This window comes from Sminthopsis crassicaudata, chromosome 3 (assembly GCF_048593235.1).
Source record: "Sminthopsis crassicaudata isolate SCR6 chromosome 3, ASM4859323v1, whole genome shotgun sequence".
Lineage (NCBI taxonomy): Eukaryota > Metazoa > Chordata > Mammalia > Dasyuromorphia > Dasyuridae > Sminthopsis > Sminthopsis crassicaudata.
In genome coordinates, this window is record NC_133619.1 from 152683023 (window position 1) to 152702683 (window position 19661).

The 19661-nt window shown below is 35.1% G+C and overlaps 1 protein-coding gene across 1 annotated transcript in view; it reads left to right on the top strand.

Annotated features, from left to right (window-relative positions):
- UBAC2 (UBA domain containing 2) overlaps positions 1–15636 on the top strand; it is a 359465-nt gene extending 343829 nt beyond the window's left edge. The window contains exon 10 of the mRNA XM_074299441.1: positions 15332–15636. Coding sequence (XP_074155542.1) covers positions 15332–15379 — 48 coding nt within the window. The 3' untranslated portion in view covers positions 15380–15636. The remainder of the gene's footprint in view (positions 1–15331) is intronic.
- Positions 15637–19661: the final 4025 nt, after the last annotated feature.

The following is a 19661-nucleotide window of genomic DNA, read 5'->3' on the forward strand; positions in this document are numbered from 1 at the left end:
ATATTGGGACTAAAAGCTCTTGGCAACTAAATTTCCTTTGATGGACCTGTCTTAGACTTAGCTGAACAGGTTTTTAGACAGACTTGTTAGTCTGTAATTGAGTCCATATTCAAAACCCTTCCAGCTTGACTGGATCTGCCCAGAGCCATAACTAGTCAGTCTTGTACTAATTCACTTTCAAATCAACTTTTGAAGATTTGATTTTTCTGGAAAGCTCCCTGGACACTGCTCTACAAGTAGGGAAAGGGATTCACCTTGACTAGCTAAGTGGATTAGAGTAGCAGCCCTAGAATCAGAAAGATTTGAGTTCAAATGTAGCTTCAGACAGTTACTATCTCTGTGAACTTGGGGAAATCACTTACCATCTGTTTGCCTCAGTTTCCTCATCTGTAAAGGAGGAATAATAACAGTCTACATTAACAGGGTTGTTACAAGAATCAAATGAGATGACAATTGTAAAGGTCTTAGTACTGTGACTGATACATAGTAAGTGCTGTATCATGATGATGGTGATGGTGGCAACAAAGTATAAAAAGTCATTTACCAAGGCAGCAACATTGGGTATTTTAATCAGTTGTTATACTTACTTACTAGGGGTTAAGCATGATTTCTAGAGCCTTGTAGCAAAGTTTCAGTTGCCTTACACTAGTTATGACTTGGGACTTACCAGAGCCTCCATGCTGCTGACATAAAGGAATTTAGCTCTTGATTAAATGGGAGAGCTTTCACAGTAGGAATCAGATTTTGGTTTTGGTTAGGGTTTTTGTTTGGGATATTTTTGACTCTCTATCCCCAGCACCTAGCACAGTTCCCGACACAAAATAAACATTTAATAAATGCTTATTGATTTATTGATTGGTTTCATTGGTCTGTAGTTCTTTTCATGTATATATTTTATTTTTGCAACAACTGAAAACTCCTTGAAAGTAGAGACTCTTTTTTTATACCATCTTTATATGTCTGGGAGGATTTGAGAAAGGAGACGGGCACACAATATGTGCTTAATGAATTGGTTTATAGTCTACAAAAATTCCACAAAAGCTTTGGTATATATGGAGTGAGATGAATTCATTCTGCCATAGGAGGGCACTAGTGTACCTAAGCAAATTTTTATGCACATGAGTACAAAACTATTGCACTTTGATTTCAAATGTAGAAATGTACTCTTTAAATTTGCATAATTTTTAGTATGCTAATAATGTATGCACTGTGATTAGGCTATGAAAATACTTGCAAGCACTCTGTCCTACTTCTTTGTTGACTGACAATTTCCATACCATTTAAAAGATATTTATGTGAACAGTTGGTGTCCAAGTTATTTTTAACCATATCCTATAGTTTAAACTATGCCGTAATTTTTTTTACCTGCTCTAGTTATTTGTCATAGTCTGTATTAAACTATATAGCATCTTAATTTATTATCCATAGAGGACAGAATGAACTAGAAACTAACAAAAATGAAATAACTTGCTTCAGACCTTAGCATCTGAAATTCCATTTGAAATACTAAGAATTAACTATAATAGTTTGTAGTCAATAGTATTTGGATGGTTGCAGAAGAGCAGAACATCTTTTTTTTTCCTTGTCCTTACCCAATTATTGGTCAATGCCCACAAGACTCTATCTCATTTTTTTCATGGAATTCAAAACTTACTTGCTTCTTTCAGTACTTAAATCTTCTCCTTGATCTTATATCACATCTCTTTGCCAAACTCTATCATCAGCTACCGAGTCATACTTCAAATCAAACCCTGCCTCTAGTCTCTTTGCTTAATTTACTGTCTTTGTTCACCATCTCCTAGCTCTGGATTACCTACCCATTTATTACCTCTTGTCCCCTCTCTTCCCAGGCTCAATTTTCCCTGTTTTCTGGCTTGAGAAGTCTTAGTTAGCCACAACAGAAAGCTCGGAAACAATTTTTAAAGCCAATGTTTCTGGTAAAGGCTTCATTTCTAAATTATATAGAAAACTGACTCTAATTTGTAAGAATAAAACAAGTCATTCTCTAACTGATAAATGATCAAAGGATGTAAACCTACCATTTTTGGATGAAGAAATTAAAGCCATTTCTAGTCATATAAAAATGCTCTGAATCATTATTGATTGGAGAAAATATTCTGAGGTACTACTTCATACCTCTCAGATTGACTAAGATGACAGGAAAAGATAATTAAAAGTCTCAGCCTAAAGTAAGTTCCCTGCTCCAAAGCCTTTGGAGGTTTTATCCTCAGCTCCCTCTACAAGTGGAACTAGGAAAGAACATTTCATTGACCTGGAAAAAACTTTTCATGGAGATCAGGAAGCAGTTTTTCAACTCTGATTTAAGGTGCTACAGGAAATTAGGCATTAAGGGATAGTAGCAATGGTAGTTGTAGACAGAAGAAAGCCTGGCCAGTCAAATTTCTTCCTGGCCCTGAACTTTTTCAAGATAGGCACCCAATCTTACATTCATATAAAAGTCAGTTGGTAGCAGACTGATAGCCAGGCACAGAGGGAAAATAAATTCTCTAACTTTAATGAGTCCTCCACAGACTATTTTCCCTTTTCTGAAAGGATCTGGCTATAAGTCTACCTTTCAGGTTTATTTTGTCCACAGGCATCCTTGCTACATCAAAAAGAAATTGAGGAAGATCCATGCCATGTTGGGTGGACCCTCTGTATTGCACAAGACAGGCAGGCAAGAAAAGGTTTCATTTTGCATCTTTAGAGAGAATATCTACATTTATGGGACCAAAAACTATTTGAATGAAGTTAATTATTTCTTCATAATAAATGACGTATGAACACGTGTATTGCCAGACTGGAAAAGGGGAGTGAAAGTGAAGGTTAGAAGTGAGTATATGTATATGTGCTGGGGGATGGGTGGGCCATCCATCCTGTTACTTGCTGACTCCTAAAGTAAGGAACAGTGGTTAGCTCAGTCCCATTGTAGTACCAATGAAAGTAACTCAGCTCCTCCAATTATAATGACCAAGATTAGTCTTGGAGAGAAATGAGAAAATGTACCTTTTTCCCTTCATAGGATATACAATATTGCATATAATTTTTTTATTAAAACTTTTGTATTTTCATGGATAATTTTTCAATAAAACCTTGTGCTCCAAATTTTTCCCTCCTTCCTCCCACTGCTTTCCTTAGATAGCAAGTAATCCAATATATGTTAAATATGTTAAAATATATGTTAAATCCTATAAGTGTAAACATATTTATACAATTATCTTGCTGCACAAGAAAAATCAGATCAAAAAGGGAAAAAATGAGAAAGAAAACAAAATGCAAGCAAACAATAACAAAAAGAGTGAAAATGCTATGTTGTGAACCACACTCAGTCCCCATAATCCTCTCTCTGGGTGTAGATGGCTCTCTTCATCACAAGATCATTGGAACTGGTCTGAATCATCTCTGCATAGACCTTCAAATGCAATAGAAGTGTTGGTTTTTCCAAACTGCTTCTCTCCCTACACCCTCTTCTTAAAAATCTTTGTCATAAAGGATAACTTCCTGGAAGGAAAAAAAGGATAGATATTTTCAGAAATTCATGCTATTAAAAAAAACAAAAGGGCTTATTTTTTTTTTTAAGATTGAAATAACAATCCAATTTTTTTGCATTCTTGCAATTTTAAATAAATTTAAATAAATTTTAAATAAAATTTGGGGGACGTTTTATTTTACATTAATTCTGTTTCCCATTGTATTTCTCTCCCCACTCCCAAAAAAATTATTTTAAATAAAAGTTAAAAAAAAAAAAACCAACAAAACCCTCCACAATAAACCCAAAGTTCCAGATGTCGAAAAAATTGCCTTGCTATCCTCAGCATTTCCACAAAGCAAGACCTATTAGTCTGGTCTGGGTCTTCTCCCGCCTCCCGTCCCTGAATGCACCCATTCTCCCGGCCACTCTCTCCTTTTCAGTCTGCCTCTCTCTGTTCCACGCAGTCAGGCAGGTGGGTTCCTAGCAGTCTCACCCTCCCACGCTGCAAAGCTTTGCCCAGGCTGCCTGCTGGGAGTGAAATTGACAAGTATAGCGTGCTCTTACTCAATTTCACTCACAGCAGGTAAAGTACTTCCGACCGGCGGAGCAGCTCTGCGGACTTCCCAGTTTCTAGCCCAGGGTGGCCTGCTTAAAAAAAAAAAATTAAAAAAAAATAAATAAATAAATAAAAAAGCTCACAACACCTTTACTAGTTTCCGAGATCCATCAGAGTCCGTGCTCTATTTTGTGACTCCCTCCCACTCTAGGCACGAATCATTAAAATGTCAAGCCCGGGGTAGTCACTCTCGACACTCTGCAAGAGTAGACGTTTCCCAGGCGGGACCCTGATGGCCGCCGGACGGTCACTCCCCTATGGCCCAGGGTCAAGACTGATGGAAACCAGGGAAGTTTTCTCTGACTTCATTAGCCATCTTCCTGCCTGAGACTGATCGTGTGGGTTCAGAAACTACAGCTATACACTTCCAGCCTCAATCACATTATTGCTTTTTAACTGCCCCCAATTAACTCAGCTCCTCCGGTCTCTCCACGAGCTCCACGTAAGGCAGACGGTAGCACTGCTCTTTGCCCAGCAGGTAATTACAAACCCAACCTGTCCCGTGTACAGAGCCAGGTAGGGAAGCAGCTTTCAGAGTAAGTGACCCAGGATCTGGTGCTCTCCTTTGTCTTCCAGGGGAAAATGGCCTTTTACCCAGTTTCTGAATGAAAAACCCATTTGTCTTTCCGGCTCATCTCCTTTTGTGATAACCCTAGTATCACAAATTTGATTCTGCCTCTCTCTTGGTAAGGAAAGATTATTATTATTATTATTATTTTTACTTTTTCTAAGAGAAAGAATAACTTTTTTTTTTTCATTTTCTTAAATCTTGGAAATCACCCAAGGAAAGGCTGATGCATGGCAGGAGTTACTTTTTCAGCTCCAGATGTGGTTGTGGCCACTAGCTCCTGGAGCAAGAAATGGCTGAAGAGGAAAGATTTGCTGATAATGAGGTTGCAGGGTGAAAACGGGGTCACCAGTATTCTCTTCATAGCTAAAAAGAATTCAGGTAACTCCCTGAGGACAAGAAGGAATAAGGAAGAAAGGGTGTGAGCATACCCAAACCATAAGATTCTAGAGACTGGTTTAAAAATAAACCTTGCTCATGTTCAATCATTTCAGTCATATCTGATTTTTTGGTGATCCTATGTAGGGTTTTCTTTGCAAAGACACTGGCGTGGTTTGCTATTTCCTTCTCCAGTTCATTTTATAATTGAGGAAACTGAAGCTTAATAGTGTTAAGTGACTTGCCTAGGACCAAACAGCTAGAAAGTATCTGAAACCAGATTTAAACTTAGAAATATGAGTCTTCCTGACTCCAGGCTAAGCATTCCATCTACTGATCTACCTAGTTGCCCTAAGCCCTGCAGTATAACAAAAAGGCTAGAAAAATGAACTGCTGTTATATAATTATGAATACATAGTTTGGGAGGGAAGTCATTAATTAATTCACTAAGCACCTAATCTGAGGATAGGATAGGCTGCCCTTTGTATCCATGATCTGCCTGCTCTTTTGCCTCTGACCCTTTCATCCTCTATTTTCCTTACCTCTGCACTGATCTTGTCATTAGTGCTTCTGATGAGACCTCTTGCTCCAGATTCTAATTAGTCATCAGTTTTCAGATTCAGGATTTGGTGAATAGGAGAAATCTCTACTTTCTCACTTCATTCTCTATCCTTCATTCCCTTTCCTTGTCCCTACTACCCCATCCAACGCCTGTGACCATCTTGGAATGCACCTTTAAAATTGCACTGCTGGTTTCCTTTAAAAACCTATTCAGGTAGAATAATGATGGTGGTGTTAACTTACTTAGTATATGCCAGTCATTGTGCTAAATGCCTTACAATTATTAGCTTATTTGATTCTCACAACAGCCCTAGAAGGTAGATGGTACTGTTATCTCCATTATTGAGATAAAGAAACCAGATAAATGGGGGTTAAGTTACTTGTCCAAGGTCACTGAGCTACTAAGGACTGATCTGAAGTCACATTTTCCTGACTCTCTAAGGCCAATACGCTCTGTACTATACTACCTATAGGGTTCCCCTAAGACAAGGAACTAGCCTTGCTAGGACATTTACTTTGAGTTGATTTTCTATTACTGATGAAGGATTTGCACCCAGCCATCCTTTCATTCAATCACCCTTATGCTTCACAGCAGACTGTAACATAATTCAAGTTGCTAAGGTAGAAAAGGCATTTGTTGTTTGTTTATGGAAATATTTATATATTTTAAAAAAGATAACTCTTACAAAATTCTTCAAATTTAGAAGGTTAAAGACTGTCATTAAAGACTTTTGTTATTAGCCCAATTAGTTGTTAAAATTCAAAGAGGAAAACATCTGGATTATAAGCATTTAGACTAGGAGTCAATTCTTCAGAAGATTGCTGAACATGTGTATAGTAAGTACACTGTTAAAGATAAAGAAATCCCAAATTAAATCACATGAATAAAAACCATAAAAGATTGGGCTTAAGCCAACGAAGTGAAAATTTCTTCTTGAAGTATTCCAGGCACTCCACTCAAAAATAACTAGAATTAGGACAATTTCTCTAGTGAGTTAAAACAAATAGAAAGCAGTGCTGTACAAATGAGTTCAAAAATAACCTGACTCTAATTTTGATAAGACAGAAGCTTAAAGGAAAATTTCTAGAACTTTAGAGTTCTTTCCAATCCAAATTGGCATTTAAGATTTCCTATGTACAAAACACTGTGTTAGAAGAAAAGGAAGAAAGGAAGAAGGGAAGAAAAAAGGAAGGAAGGAAGGAAGGAAGAAGAAAGGAAGAAAGAAAGGAAGGAAGGAAAGAAGGAAAAGAGAGAGGGAGGAAGGGAGGGAGAAAAGAAGGAATGGAGGGACAGAGGGAGGAAAGGAGGAAGGGAGGGAAGAAGGGAGAGAGGGAGGGGAAAAAAGGAAGGAATGGAGAGAGGGAGGGAGAAGGGAAGGATCGAAGAACCTGGCATCTTATGTTTCATAGGATGATAAAGAGTTGGATATGACTAAACTGAACAACATCTACATAAATATTTTTGTACTTAAAAGACTTTTAGTTCTTTTTTTATCTCTTTGTGGTTATCCCTCCCAATCAGTGTAAGCTTCAAAGACTTTTCCCCTCTTCCTTTACTATGGAAAATTGTTTGTAAAATATTTTGAAGTCTTCAAATGAAAAGTGGCATGTAAAACTGGTGACATTGTTATCACTTATCATGACTTAAACTAGTTAGCATCAAGTAAAAATAGATAAATCTCTGCTTATTTTCAGTTTAAAAAAAAAGAGACTAAATATATGCTCATCATTTGGTGGGTGATTCTTTATGCTGCTATATGCTTATCTTCAGTGTAGATAAAGTACTGCAATGGAAAAAATCCTGGATATGGAATCTGAGAATTTGAGCACCAATCCTGGTTGCCGTTACTATCTCTCTGACTTTGGGGCAAATCACTTCAACTCTCTGCGCCTCAGTTTCCTCACTGGTAAATGACATCTCAGCTGTCTTCTAGGTCTTATTCCACAATGTTGTGCCATCAAACATCTAAACACATTCCCTGTTGGCAGGGTGTTAATCTAGTTTCAACACTAAAGCAAAACTAAGAGATATTCTTGGTTTCTTTTAAAATGTTCTCCCAAAGCACTAATATGGTTTTGATTTTTTTCCTCATTGCTTAAAAAACAAACAAACAAAAATATTAGTAGCAAGAACTTCCTGAATATAGTAAGCTATAGAATCCCATAGTTGCCAAATGAGATAGGGCTAAATTTCCTGGGAAATGCAAAAGCTAGTTCACAGTGTGAGGGTTAGAAATTGCTATTTGGACAAGCCCTCTCTCTGGTGCTGATCTTGTGGCCAGTGCCAAGGAAAGCAACAGGGAAAGCTTTTCTAAGTTCTTATATGAATGGTTGTTTCTAAATGGGAAAGATTGGCCATCAGGTATTTAACTATTGTGGAAACACATGAAATTCAGCAATTCTCTTTGCCCTAGGTAGTACAGGCCTTCCAAAAATATATAAATGCTTTCAGTATTGGCAAAGGCAGTTAGAGATAAAGGAATGAAACTCAGATAAACTGAGAAATATAGTCATTTCCTCAGGACAAAATCAGTTAAGAGAGAGAGAGAGAGAGAGAGAGAGAGAGAGAGAGAGAGAGAGAGAGAGAGAGAGAGAGAGAGAGAGAGAGAGAGAATGTGTTAAGAGAAAGAAAAGAATGGTAGTAGTAGTAGTAGTAGTAGTAGTAGTAGTAGTAGTAGTAGTAGTAGTAGTAGAATAGTAGTAGAAACAGAAATGTCCCTATTTAAGTCAAGGATACCATCCTATTTCCAGTCACACAGGCTCACATTGTAATAGGGAAGGTGTGAGGGACAGTTTCATTAGACATGTTCACAAGACCTCACTGATTTAGTTTCAGTTTCAGACACTGGCCTCCAAATGATTGGTTGACTGAGAAGCAAAGGGCTAGATTCTCAGAAAAGCTGCCTTTTCCTCATGGCATTTTAAAAGATGTTTATGAAATTGCTCAGTCCTTGGATTTCCTGCCTGGTGTATAACATGGAGCGTGAGCAGTGGGCAGAAGTGGGGTGATAAGAAGGGAAGATTCCATTTCTCCTTTTATCCCCTTTCAAGAAGCAAAAAACCATTTGCAGGAGAAACACGTGGCTCACATATGCAGCAAGCTCAGTGTTTGCCTGGTGCTCTGAAGCTTCTGGGCCTCAGATTCCTGGCTGCCTTCTGCCTTTCCTTTTTCTTCTTTAAACATAAATCAGAAATCAGAATTTCTAAGAAATTTCTAAATCCAAAATATGGCATCAATAGATTTCCTAGAGAGGCATAGCTGGGCTGAGAAGAGAGATTCTGAGAGGAGACTTCACCAGTTTTAGAAATTATTTTGCAGGTAATCCAAAGTTTAATAGTTACCAAGTTTCAGATGCTGACCTCTTAGAGAGAGAAAATTTAACAGTATACTTCTTGTTCTTTTTTCTTTTTTCTTTTTTTGGCAAGGCAATTGGGTTAAATGACTTGCCCAGGATCACACAGCTAATAAGTGTCAAATCTCTGGGACCAGATATGAACTCATCCTCCTGACTCCCAGTGGGTGCTTTAGCCACTGCACCATCTACCTGCCCCTAACAGCATGCTTCTTGAAAAAGGCTCTATGAAAGGCTGGAGCCGTATCATGATGGATGGAGGTCCAGCAATCAAATTTTAAGTTTTTGGAGCACCTAAGATCTTTCTGATTCTGAGGCTTATTCTCTATCCAATACATCTATTTGCCTTTTAGGCATGAAATATAACTAAGCTTTATTTTGGAGATTTCTCCAGAGACAAATTCTGGATTGAGAATAATGATCCAAAGAAGAAAACTATCCCCTCTTTGGGTCAGGCACTGGGGATTCATTTGTGTGAACCCAGGGTCCTTGACTCCCAAGCAACTACAACATCACTTTTGATTCTTTTCCCTCGTCACTTCTCCGCATCCAATCAGTTGGCCAATAACTAAGAATTCCTGCATCTATCCCTTTCTCTCCACTCTGGTTCAAACTCTCACCATTTCTTCCCATGCTAATAGACTCCTCACTGAATTCTGAGATTCTAGTTTTTTCTTCTTTTCCCTTTCCATTAACTGCCAAAACAACCAATCTAAAGCATGGTTGAATCATATCACCCTCCTAGTGAAGAACCACCATCACAACTCCTTATTGCTTCTAAGATCATACGAAAGTCCCTTAGCTTGCTATTTAAAGCCCTTTATGGTCCAATTCCAACAATCTTTCCAGGCACATTATACATTATCCTCTTTTACTCACTCTACATTCAAGCCAAAATGACTTAATCATTGTTTTCAGGACTCTGCACACTATTCCCTACCACCATGCCTTTGCATAAGCTGTGCCCATTCTAGAAAACACATCCCTATTTCATTTCTTAGAATCCCTGGCTTTCTGCAAGACTCAGTTCACATACCAACCTCTCTGAAATATTTCCTAATCCTCTTAGTTTTTACTTCATGTTTTTCCCCTTCTAAAAGTGTTTTTGCTACCAAAGAGAATGATCTTCAGATTGGAAAGGATAAGAGACAAAATGATTAACAGCAAACTGAAACCTCACGTAGGGGAAAGGTTGTTGAAGGAATCCCTGGGAGTCTTTGACAAGTTCATTTTCATTTATGACCAACCTTGTCCTATTCTCATGCCTTTGATTTTTTTTTTCTTTTTTTCCCTTTGGCTTTTACTTCTCTGATATTTTTTTGCAGCTTCTCCACCCAAAGCCTGAAAATTAGCTCTTTCAATCAAAAAGTAAAGGACATATAGGGAAGAGACACAGCATACATGTTTTATTTGAAACTCTGGAGCAAATTAATTCTGTAAGACTTCCACAGAGATGCCATGCCAATCTTTTACCCTTTTGGCTCCTCACTCCTACTAATCTGGCCTTATTGCCTTCAGTGAAAGTAGAATACAATCAAGCAAGCAATGGGTATATACTAAGCAGAAACCATGTTGTGGGCTTTGATCCCTTGCTAGTGGAGAAAGAAAGAAAAAAGTGAACCTACCTGAAGGAATCTTATATTCTCACAATACCTGCTTCTAAACTATTTGATATTATGATATTCTAACAGGCTCTAGGAAAAAAATATAAGTAAGTACTTTTAAAATTTTCTACCAAAGTGAATGAATGAGCAGTGTCTCCCACATTCAGAATCTACTCCACAGGAAAGATTGTGCTCCTCTTAGCATGAAATAATAATGTACAATATAAATCCTTGATTTCACTTTTATCCAGTGACCATCATATAGATTTATAAATTTTTAAGCTGGCCTGCCTAAGTAAGACTTAGACAAAGCTTCCTTTGGCCCCTAATCCATGCCAATTCATTCTTCTGTCTCCCGGGTCCTATACTGCTATGCTTGATATGGAGCATTTCATTGGTTAATAGAGGTTTGTAGCTAATTGTTCTCAAATGCCATTTTCTTTTCTCTCTGGACCTGCTACCTCTAAACCTTCCTTCTTGATCTCACTTTAAATTTTCAAGATTTTTTATTTAGTGGAGAGAAAAGATTTCTTGCGTGTAGATATTCACTTTAAGATCTGGCCTTTTCAATGGGTATAGTACTGCTTTGTGGGATGGTCTGATCTGTAGCCCATGCCTCTAATGGGAGTAGTAGGGAAGAGATGATGGCAGTTGTAGGGATAAGTGTGGTAGGTTTTATTGAGTTGCTATACCACTGTATTTTTGAGTTATTAGTAGATGGTAATATAATGAGGCTGGATGCATAGATAATTTGTATGTAGAAGAATAGGTTTAGTAAGGCAGAAAGGGCTATGAAGGTGGCGGTGGTGATATTTCCGTTGTTAATAAGTTCTTGTAGGATGAGTCATTTGGGCATGAATCCGGTAAGTGGTGGAAGCCCTCCTAAAGACAAAAGTGTTAGGAGAATAATGATAGTTGTTGGGGTTGATTTATTTCATAGGCCTCCGAGTGATTTTACTTTAGTGGTATTAGAAATATTGAGAGTCAGAACTTAGCAAAATTTTTAATCTTATACAAAAAGAGCAATTTTCGGGAATATTGTTAAACAAATAAAAACTTTACAAATATATATTCACAGGTTTCTTTTCTGGAGCAGGTGTTAGGGTTGGAAATCTGTACCTTCCAAGTAAGATTTTTTTGTTTTTGTGGCTTTATCAGATCACAAAAAAACTTTCTTAAATTGCAAGGTAGAATGGAGACTTTAGACAAGCAAATGGTGATAGAGATTTTGAAGGAGATTTCTTGAACAGGGGTACTTAACTGCAAGTAGTAGTTGGTTATTCAAACTTCCCATCACTTGGTGTTGATTTAATGGTTAACTTTTGGGCCTTAATATGTACCCAGTGTCTCCCTTCTCCCCTCATGATTCTAATACATGAATCTTTATTGCCATTCTAATCAAATTTACTTTCATGGGACTACTCCAACCTAGTTCTCTCCTAAACTAAAATCCCAGATCTATTCTCAGTTTTTATTTTACTAATCTCTTCCTTGAGTTTCAGAATTTCTAATTTGGTACTTAATTGGGTTTTTAAAAATTTGTTCTTTTTCTAGCTTTTTTAGTTGCATGTCCAATTCATTGATCTCCTCTTTCTCTGTTTTATTCATATAACTATTTAGAAATATAAAATTTCCCTTAAGAACTGTTTTGATTGCATCCCATAGGCTTTGGTATGTTGTTTCATTATCCCAGATCTAGTCTCAAGAAACTCTTCTAAATTCTAATTTTTTTTCAACCAGAACTCTATTGACTTTCTTAATAATAATTATCTTAATAATCTTCTGATCATTCTTAATAATAATCTGACTTTCCCCTGAATAAGGTACATTCCTTGCAACCCTATTCAATGGAGTTCATTTCTTTTCATACTGACTCAGGCACAGGGCCAGGAGGAAAGATTGTACAGTTCTTGATGTATCTCTGTTATTTTCATTTCTTCTCTCTTAGTCTGGATTCATTCACCTAACTTTGACCTAGAACCTGCTGCTGTAATGTTTTACTAGATATTACTATAGAATCCTTGACCTGGAAATTCTTATTTTTGAGTACAACCAAGATTTAATTCTTTTCTGCTTGTAAACTGCTGAAAAAATTGGAGAAAATGATCATCTCCTCTCCAAAAATCATGGGAATATTATATTAACTCATGCAAAGTAAGAAGAACCAAGAGACTTAATTTGCAAAATGACCACAATAGTATAAAGAAATAAAATGCAGAAAAAAAACATCAGAATTCTTATCAAACTAGTGATTAACCTTGACTTCAGAGAACTGATAGTGAAACTTACCTCCCTCCTCCTGCCAGAAACATAGTAAGCTATAGGTGCATCTCCAAGAATATCTTATCAAACATGGTCAGTGTGTTGGAGTTTTTGTTGTTGTTGTTGCTGTTGTTGTTTAGTTATTCTTCTGTTATATTTGATTTTTTTAGTGGGGATAGGGGGAAATATTGGAAAATAATGGTGAAGTTTTAAAAATCATAGCATCAAAGGATGGTAGATCCAGAGCTGTAAGGGACATCAGAAGTCCATTATCTAACGAAGTCCATTATCTAACTTTTTTTTATTTTTTAACCTAAGAGGAAATCAAAATATAAGAAGGTTAATTGATTTGATCAAGATCACACTGGTAGTAAGAATTAGAAAAAGGATTTGAATCCAGACTTCTAAAACTCCAGATTAGAAGTTAGAATCCAGCCAGACTTCTAACTCACAATAAGACACCTGATTTATAGAATGGTAATGCCAATTGCATAGTGCACTCCTTCTATTGTGTCTATTCTGCAAGTCCAAAAAAATTTACAAACCCAGAGTTTTTCAAATTAGTTGACTTTCTATCCTATCACATTCCATATATGATGATGCATTGCCTAAAGAAGTGCTCAGGAATAAGTTGAAGGAAATTTACAAAGATATAATTGATCATTGTTCTTGTTCTGCTAGCAGATCAACAGCAATTTGTAAAGCCCTGTAATTAATCTGATTTCAAAATTAACTTAGAAAAGCATATACTATGTGAATTTTTTTAACTTATAGAAAACGTGAAGATAAGAGATTGTGTTCAATCTAATACCAATTTCCCTTATTTTTGCATCATAATTTCCAAGTTCTCTTTTTAACTTTGTCATTTTGGTGCTATTTATTTTTTCTCATTTAATACATTGTGGACTGTCATATTAAAAGGCCAAATACGATAGTTTAACTATTATAGATGATGAAAATAGATCACTATAGAAACACTGACAAACTGCTTCATTTTTTATTTTTTGTTCTCCAGCCAGTTATATATATAAATGTTCTTGGAAAAATGTGATCTATTTGGGCCTTAAAATTAGCCTTGCTTTTTTTATCTCTACTGCTGTTGTATGATGCTCTACTGCTTATAATCTCCTGCCATTATCTTTTATAAATGAATTTACATCCTAAATTGATGCCATTCTTGGCTATAGGTTTCTCTGACTATCAAGAATGGAGAAATAGAGAGATTGAATTGTGATGTTTTGTTGCAGATTTTGGAATTGGGGGTCATTCGCCTCTTCTGTTTGAGGAAGTAAAGCCATAGGGAGATTTATTTACCTAGGTTGTGGGATATAAGATCTTCTGGTGCAAGCTATTGGCAGGAAACCTAACTGAAAAGAGCTGAAGCAAGCTTCATAATTATTAGCTGAGAATGTGGATAAAGAATTGTATCCTTTGAGAGAATGGAAGGAAACATTAAAGCAATTGGCTAAGGAATTGTAGCTGAGAAAACTGGAGAGCACTTTGTAGCTATTGACTGAGAATTCTAGCTGAGGATAATTGTGGTCTTCTCTGCCAGGGAGACAAGCACCAATCACAGCACCACCAGTAGATGGAGAAGAGAATACTTTGGATGTACTCCAAAGATAGTACCTCAGCTGAGAATATTGCAGAGTCCCACATGGAGGCTAAAAGAGCAGGCTGACCTAAGCTAAGAGCCTCTAAACTTCTTCCTTGGAAAGAACAGCCATAGCACAAAACCCCTAGTAGATGGTAGAAGTAGCTAAAGAGATTGGTAAAAGAGCTGTAACTGTAGCATCCCTATTATATGATGTTTCAGCTGACAAAAATATCCATATTTGTTTAGCCTATATTGGATTATTTGCTCTCTAGGGGAGGGAGAAGGCGGGAAGGGAGAGAGAAAAACATGAAACACAAGGTGTTACAAGGGTGGATGTTGACAGTTATTTTTGCATGTATTTTGAATACCTTTATTGAATAATATCTGAATAAATAATAAATAAATAATAAAAAGCTGTTATCAAAAATATCCATAGTTGGGTCATGAAGCAGAAGAGGAAAAGCAATTGTCAGAGAACAAGAGGGTACAATACTTGGAAGAGAGAATCAGAGAGCAATTGACAGCAATCGGGGAAATTCTTATTGAGAAGCAAGTATAGCTTAGAAAGAGTGATGGTAACAGGTAAAAAACGTTGACAACTTTGCAGTGTGTAAAATAGGAATTGTCTTTTTATGTATATTCCATGATCATACTTGTTTCTTGGGAAACAAGAAGAGGAAAAATCAGGATAAGTGATCAAATGTCAAAATATGTGCACTAAGTATTGTTTGCTTATTTCTGCTTATTTCATTTTGTGTCAAAGCATGTATCTCCTCAACCTCCTCTATATTCTTTACTATTATCATTTCATTTATTCCAAAGTTTTTGTGTAGTTCATTATTGCTCTGATAAAGATGTTTAGTAATTTTTCAATAGTATCTGACTCTGTGATCCAATTTATTTTTTTTTCCTGGACAAAGATACCGGATTGGCTTATTATTTTGTTCTGCAACTTATTTTGCAAATGAGGAACTGAAGCAAACAGAATTAAATGGCTTGCCCAAGATCTACACATCTAGCAAGTGTCAGAGGTAAGATCCCAATTCAGGATGATAAATCTTCCTGACTCTGGATCCAGTACTTTACTTACTGCACCGTCTCACTGTCCCTGCTGTGATGAAAGATTCATCCTCTCTTCAGAACTAAAAACCACTTCAGTGCCTTTTAATGCTTTTGTAATCTAATTACCAGCTCCCTTTTTACTAGCACAAATATTTGTCTCCTGAGTTTCTTCAATTTTTTTAAAAGTTGCTATTCCTGTTTTCTTGGTATTTTTTTCTTCTCAAGGTCATGCCTTACAAGTTTGCACCTTAGTTCCTTTTTTTTTTTTTTTTTTTTTTTTTTAAACTGTATGGTCAAGAGGGTTATAAACTGTGCCAAAGCTTAGTTGCTCTGTTTCTTTGTTTTGTTTAACCATTATCAAAATGGATTATGAGTCTAAAATCAAAAATGACATATAAAGTTCTTTTGTAAATTTCAGCCTAATTTTCTTGAATTTCAGTTTGGGGCACTTTGGTGTTCCCAGGACGTAGAACATTTATAATCAACTGTTTACATCTAGGAAGTCTATTTGTGATGACCTTTCTGGTTATAATGGTTTCAATATATTTAATAGGTGGCAGGTTTCTCCTCAAGCACCACAGGAGGAAATGACTTTACAGTTAAATAAAAGGCAATTTTTTACTTTCAGCACAGAAATATTCAGTTACATTCATGTATTATAATTTATCTAGCTATTACTCAATTGACATTTTTAAACTGGAAATTGTTTTTTTAATCACTAATCACAATGAAAATTTGTCTTTGTAGTAACACAAATAAGATGTGATAAAATAGTAGTAAATTTTTTATGACTGAAAAAAAATTCATTTATCTAGATAAGATTTTCAGATTCAAATACTTGTTTAAGTATACTGTTGTAAGGCCATTCTTGTTCAGATAGAGCAGGACCAAATGCATCATATATCTGATATATAACATATACGTGGATAATTTTCGACATTCACTCCTGGGTTCTAATTTTTTCCATCCTTTGCCTCCTGCCATGTTTAATAATCTACTGGTTCTGTTCATTTTACTTAGTTCATGTAAGTCTCTCTAGGAATCTCTGAAATCATCCTATCAAAGATAAAAATAAAATGAATATGCTTCATCTTTATTGCTATAAAATTGCAATTTCTTCTTTCATATCAAAAATATATTTCAAAGTACTCCAGTATAAGGAAGTCCACAATGTTTTGCCCTATTCTCTACCCCAAAGTATCACAGAACCTTGCAAAAAGCTTTCATTTTAATGGTTTATTTTTTAAATAAAGTTTTAACTTAATAAAGATTCTGGTGTCAGAAGAGAGCTGGATTCAAATCCTACCTCTAACATCACCTATATGATCTTGGATAAATTATTTACCCCTCTAGGCTTCTTTGTAAAATGAGGGACTTGAACAAAATAACCCCTGATAACCTTTTCAGATCTAAATCTACGATCCTATGAATTTGAAAACCTGTATGTAGTTCTTGACTTTTATTTCTCAATACAAGTGATTGTATGTGAAACATGCAAGATGTCCTAATAGAATGGGGAGATATTTCAAACAAGTGTTTATAAACCTGCTTTTAGTCCTAACTTTAGTTAAGTTGCATCCTCAAAATCATATATATATATATATATATATATATATATATATGTTATGTGTGTATGAGTATATATATATATATATATGTGTGTGTGTGTGTGTGTGTGTGTGTGTGTGTGTGTGTGTGCGTGTAATCAAATGAAAACCTTTAACTACATCTTGAGAGGTAGCCTAGTATAAAGAATAAAGCACTAGACTTCAAAGACTTACAAGCTGTGTGACTTTGACAAGTCATTTAACGTCTCTTTAAATGACTTTGAATGAATTTGATGAGCTCTAAGGTTCCTTGTACCACGAAACCTATGATTTTATGATGTGCTGCATCATCAAATTGAAATGAAAAAATAGGAAGATTTTAATTTTCTCACTAAATTAATCACAAAGGCTTTCAGATATGTGGGTAATTCTTCTCACTGTATTACATGCAAGTGAAACTATTCAAAGATGTTTTGTATATGATTTGTCAAGCATCATTTTGACCATATCAGAAACTGCAGGGAGTATCAACATTTTTTCCTACAGAATGAGCTTTTATTGATGTAATTCTGTAAGCAACCTTACATGATATAAACAATCATTTTGATGTCAGAGATATGATTTCTTAAAATCCCTTAGATTAAAGGCATCTGATTTTTATCTGGAAAAATTCTCTTGTCCTATTAATTTACTCTCCAAGTATCCTTTCAAGATGCCATTTCAATTGATTAGGTTTCATGCTCTTTTGCAGCTAAAACATTTGTACAAAATAAGCACAACTCTTTCCACTCCATCAATACATGTACTTCTAACTTCCATTAATAAATATAGAAAGCAATATTTTCTGGATTTGAGCTTTTTACTTTGTGATTCTGCATTACTGCTACTTAAACTATCCCTGTTGTCTTTGTAGCCATTTCAGCTGCTCTACTGTATTATATCTTCAAACATCTTATATATTTGTTCATCATAATTTGATGATCACAATCACAGATTGATTATTGAATGGAGAAGTAGCAATAAGGAGCAATTGGGAGAGAATGGAGGACATAATATAGAAAACATAGTCTTTAATAAATAGACATTGTGTTATACAGAAAGAAGGTTAATGGGTTGATAAATTTATTTCAATAATTCTAACAGCAAAAATAACACAAACATTTTTAGTGATTCTTCAGAAGTGATAACATACTTATCAAATGCCTCATTCAAAGAATTCCCAGTCATCAGTGACTCGCTGATAGCTAATTACTTTTATTTTGAATCTTATTTTTCATTGTGTCTCACAGAAAATTATTTTTTAAAATTAGACTTATTATTACCTTCTTCCCTTTTTTAAGGACAGAGCTACATGTATATTATTATCATGATGCTTTACCATGTAAGAAATACTTTCTTTGTCTTAATGTATGTGAAATATTTGTATCTTGTAATAAACCTTATTATCTATAATCAATATATCACAAAAGCCTTTTTCATAATAATTTTTCTATGTAATAAAATATGTATTTATCTTTGTTTTTAGTTTATTACAGATATCTCTGGATATTCTGATAATATAGTTGGATAGTTCTTAAGATTATATCTTTTAAAACAATAAAAACTTCAAAATTAAAATCATTCACTGGAAATCAAGCCAACTATTTTATTAGAAGTATGAATAAGGATATGTAAAGGGATAGAATCAGAAAAAGAAATGATACTTTCAAGAAACTAAAGGAGAAAAAAAGGAAAATATTGTTCAATTATAACTATTTAGTTTATTAGATGAGAAAAAAATTAATAGATTCTACCTAAGATAAAAATTCAATTAAACAGGCATTGTACTGGGTATGGGGATTACAAATGAAATAGTCCTACCCTTAATATTTTGTTATAATCAACAGTGTTAAATTTGAAGCCAAAAAGGACACACACACACACACACACACACACACACACACACACACACAAAACCTTTGTCAAATCACTAAATGCCTATGATCCCAGTTTCTCCTCGATACCTGATTTTTTTTTAAATAGAAACAATAAGAAAGGTGAAACAAATGAAATGTAAATTTCATTGTTGAAAATGTTCATCATTGAAAATAAGTCTCTGTAACTTTTCTCATATCATCTGAAAATATTTCTTTAAGTTGCAAATTTTAAAAAGAACTTTTATTATACTTGCCAAAGGAAATGAAACAGGATAGGTATTATTGTATTTTTTAATATATTAGCAAATAGTTAAAGCAAAATACTAGAAAGAACATATACTTTGACTAGCTTATATATATAAGGAATTCAAGGCTGGTTCAATATAAGGAAGAATATTAATCATTTTAACAATATGAATAATTAAGACCACATGATCGTGATTATATCAATAGATGCTTAAAAGACATTTTACAAACTCAAACACCTGTTTTTGTTAAAATTACTAAATAGCATATGATTAATAGATCCTTATGAAGTGGAATATAAAACATTAGCACTTGAAATTTCTTGAACACAATCAGCTACTCACTAAATTTATCTTTAGCAAGCAATAGTTCAACTTTGTTGAGAAAAGAAAAACTTGCTTCCATATTACTTTCAGAAAGGAATACAAGATTCTTTCAGCAAAACTCTTATGAAAACTTTATATCTGGAGACACACGAA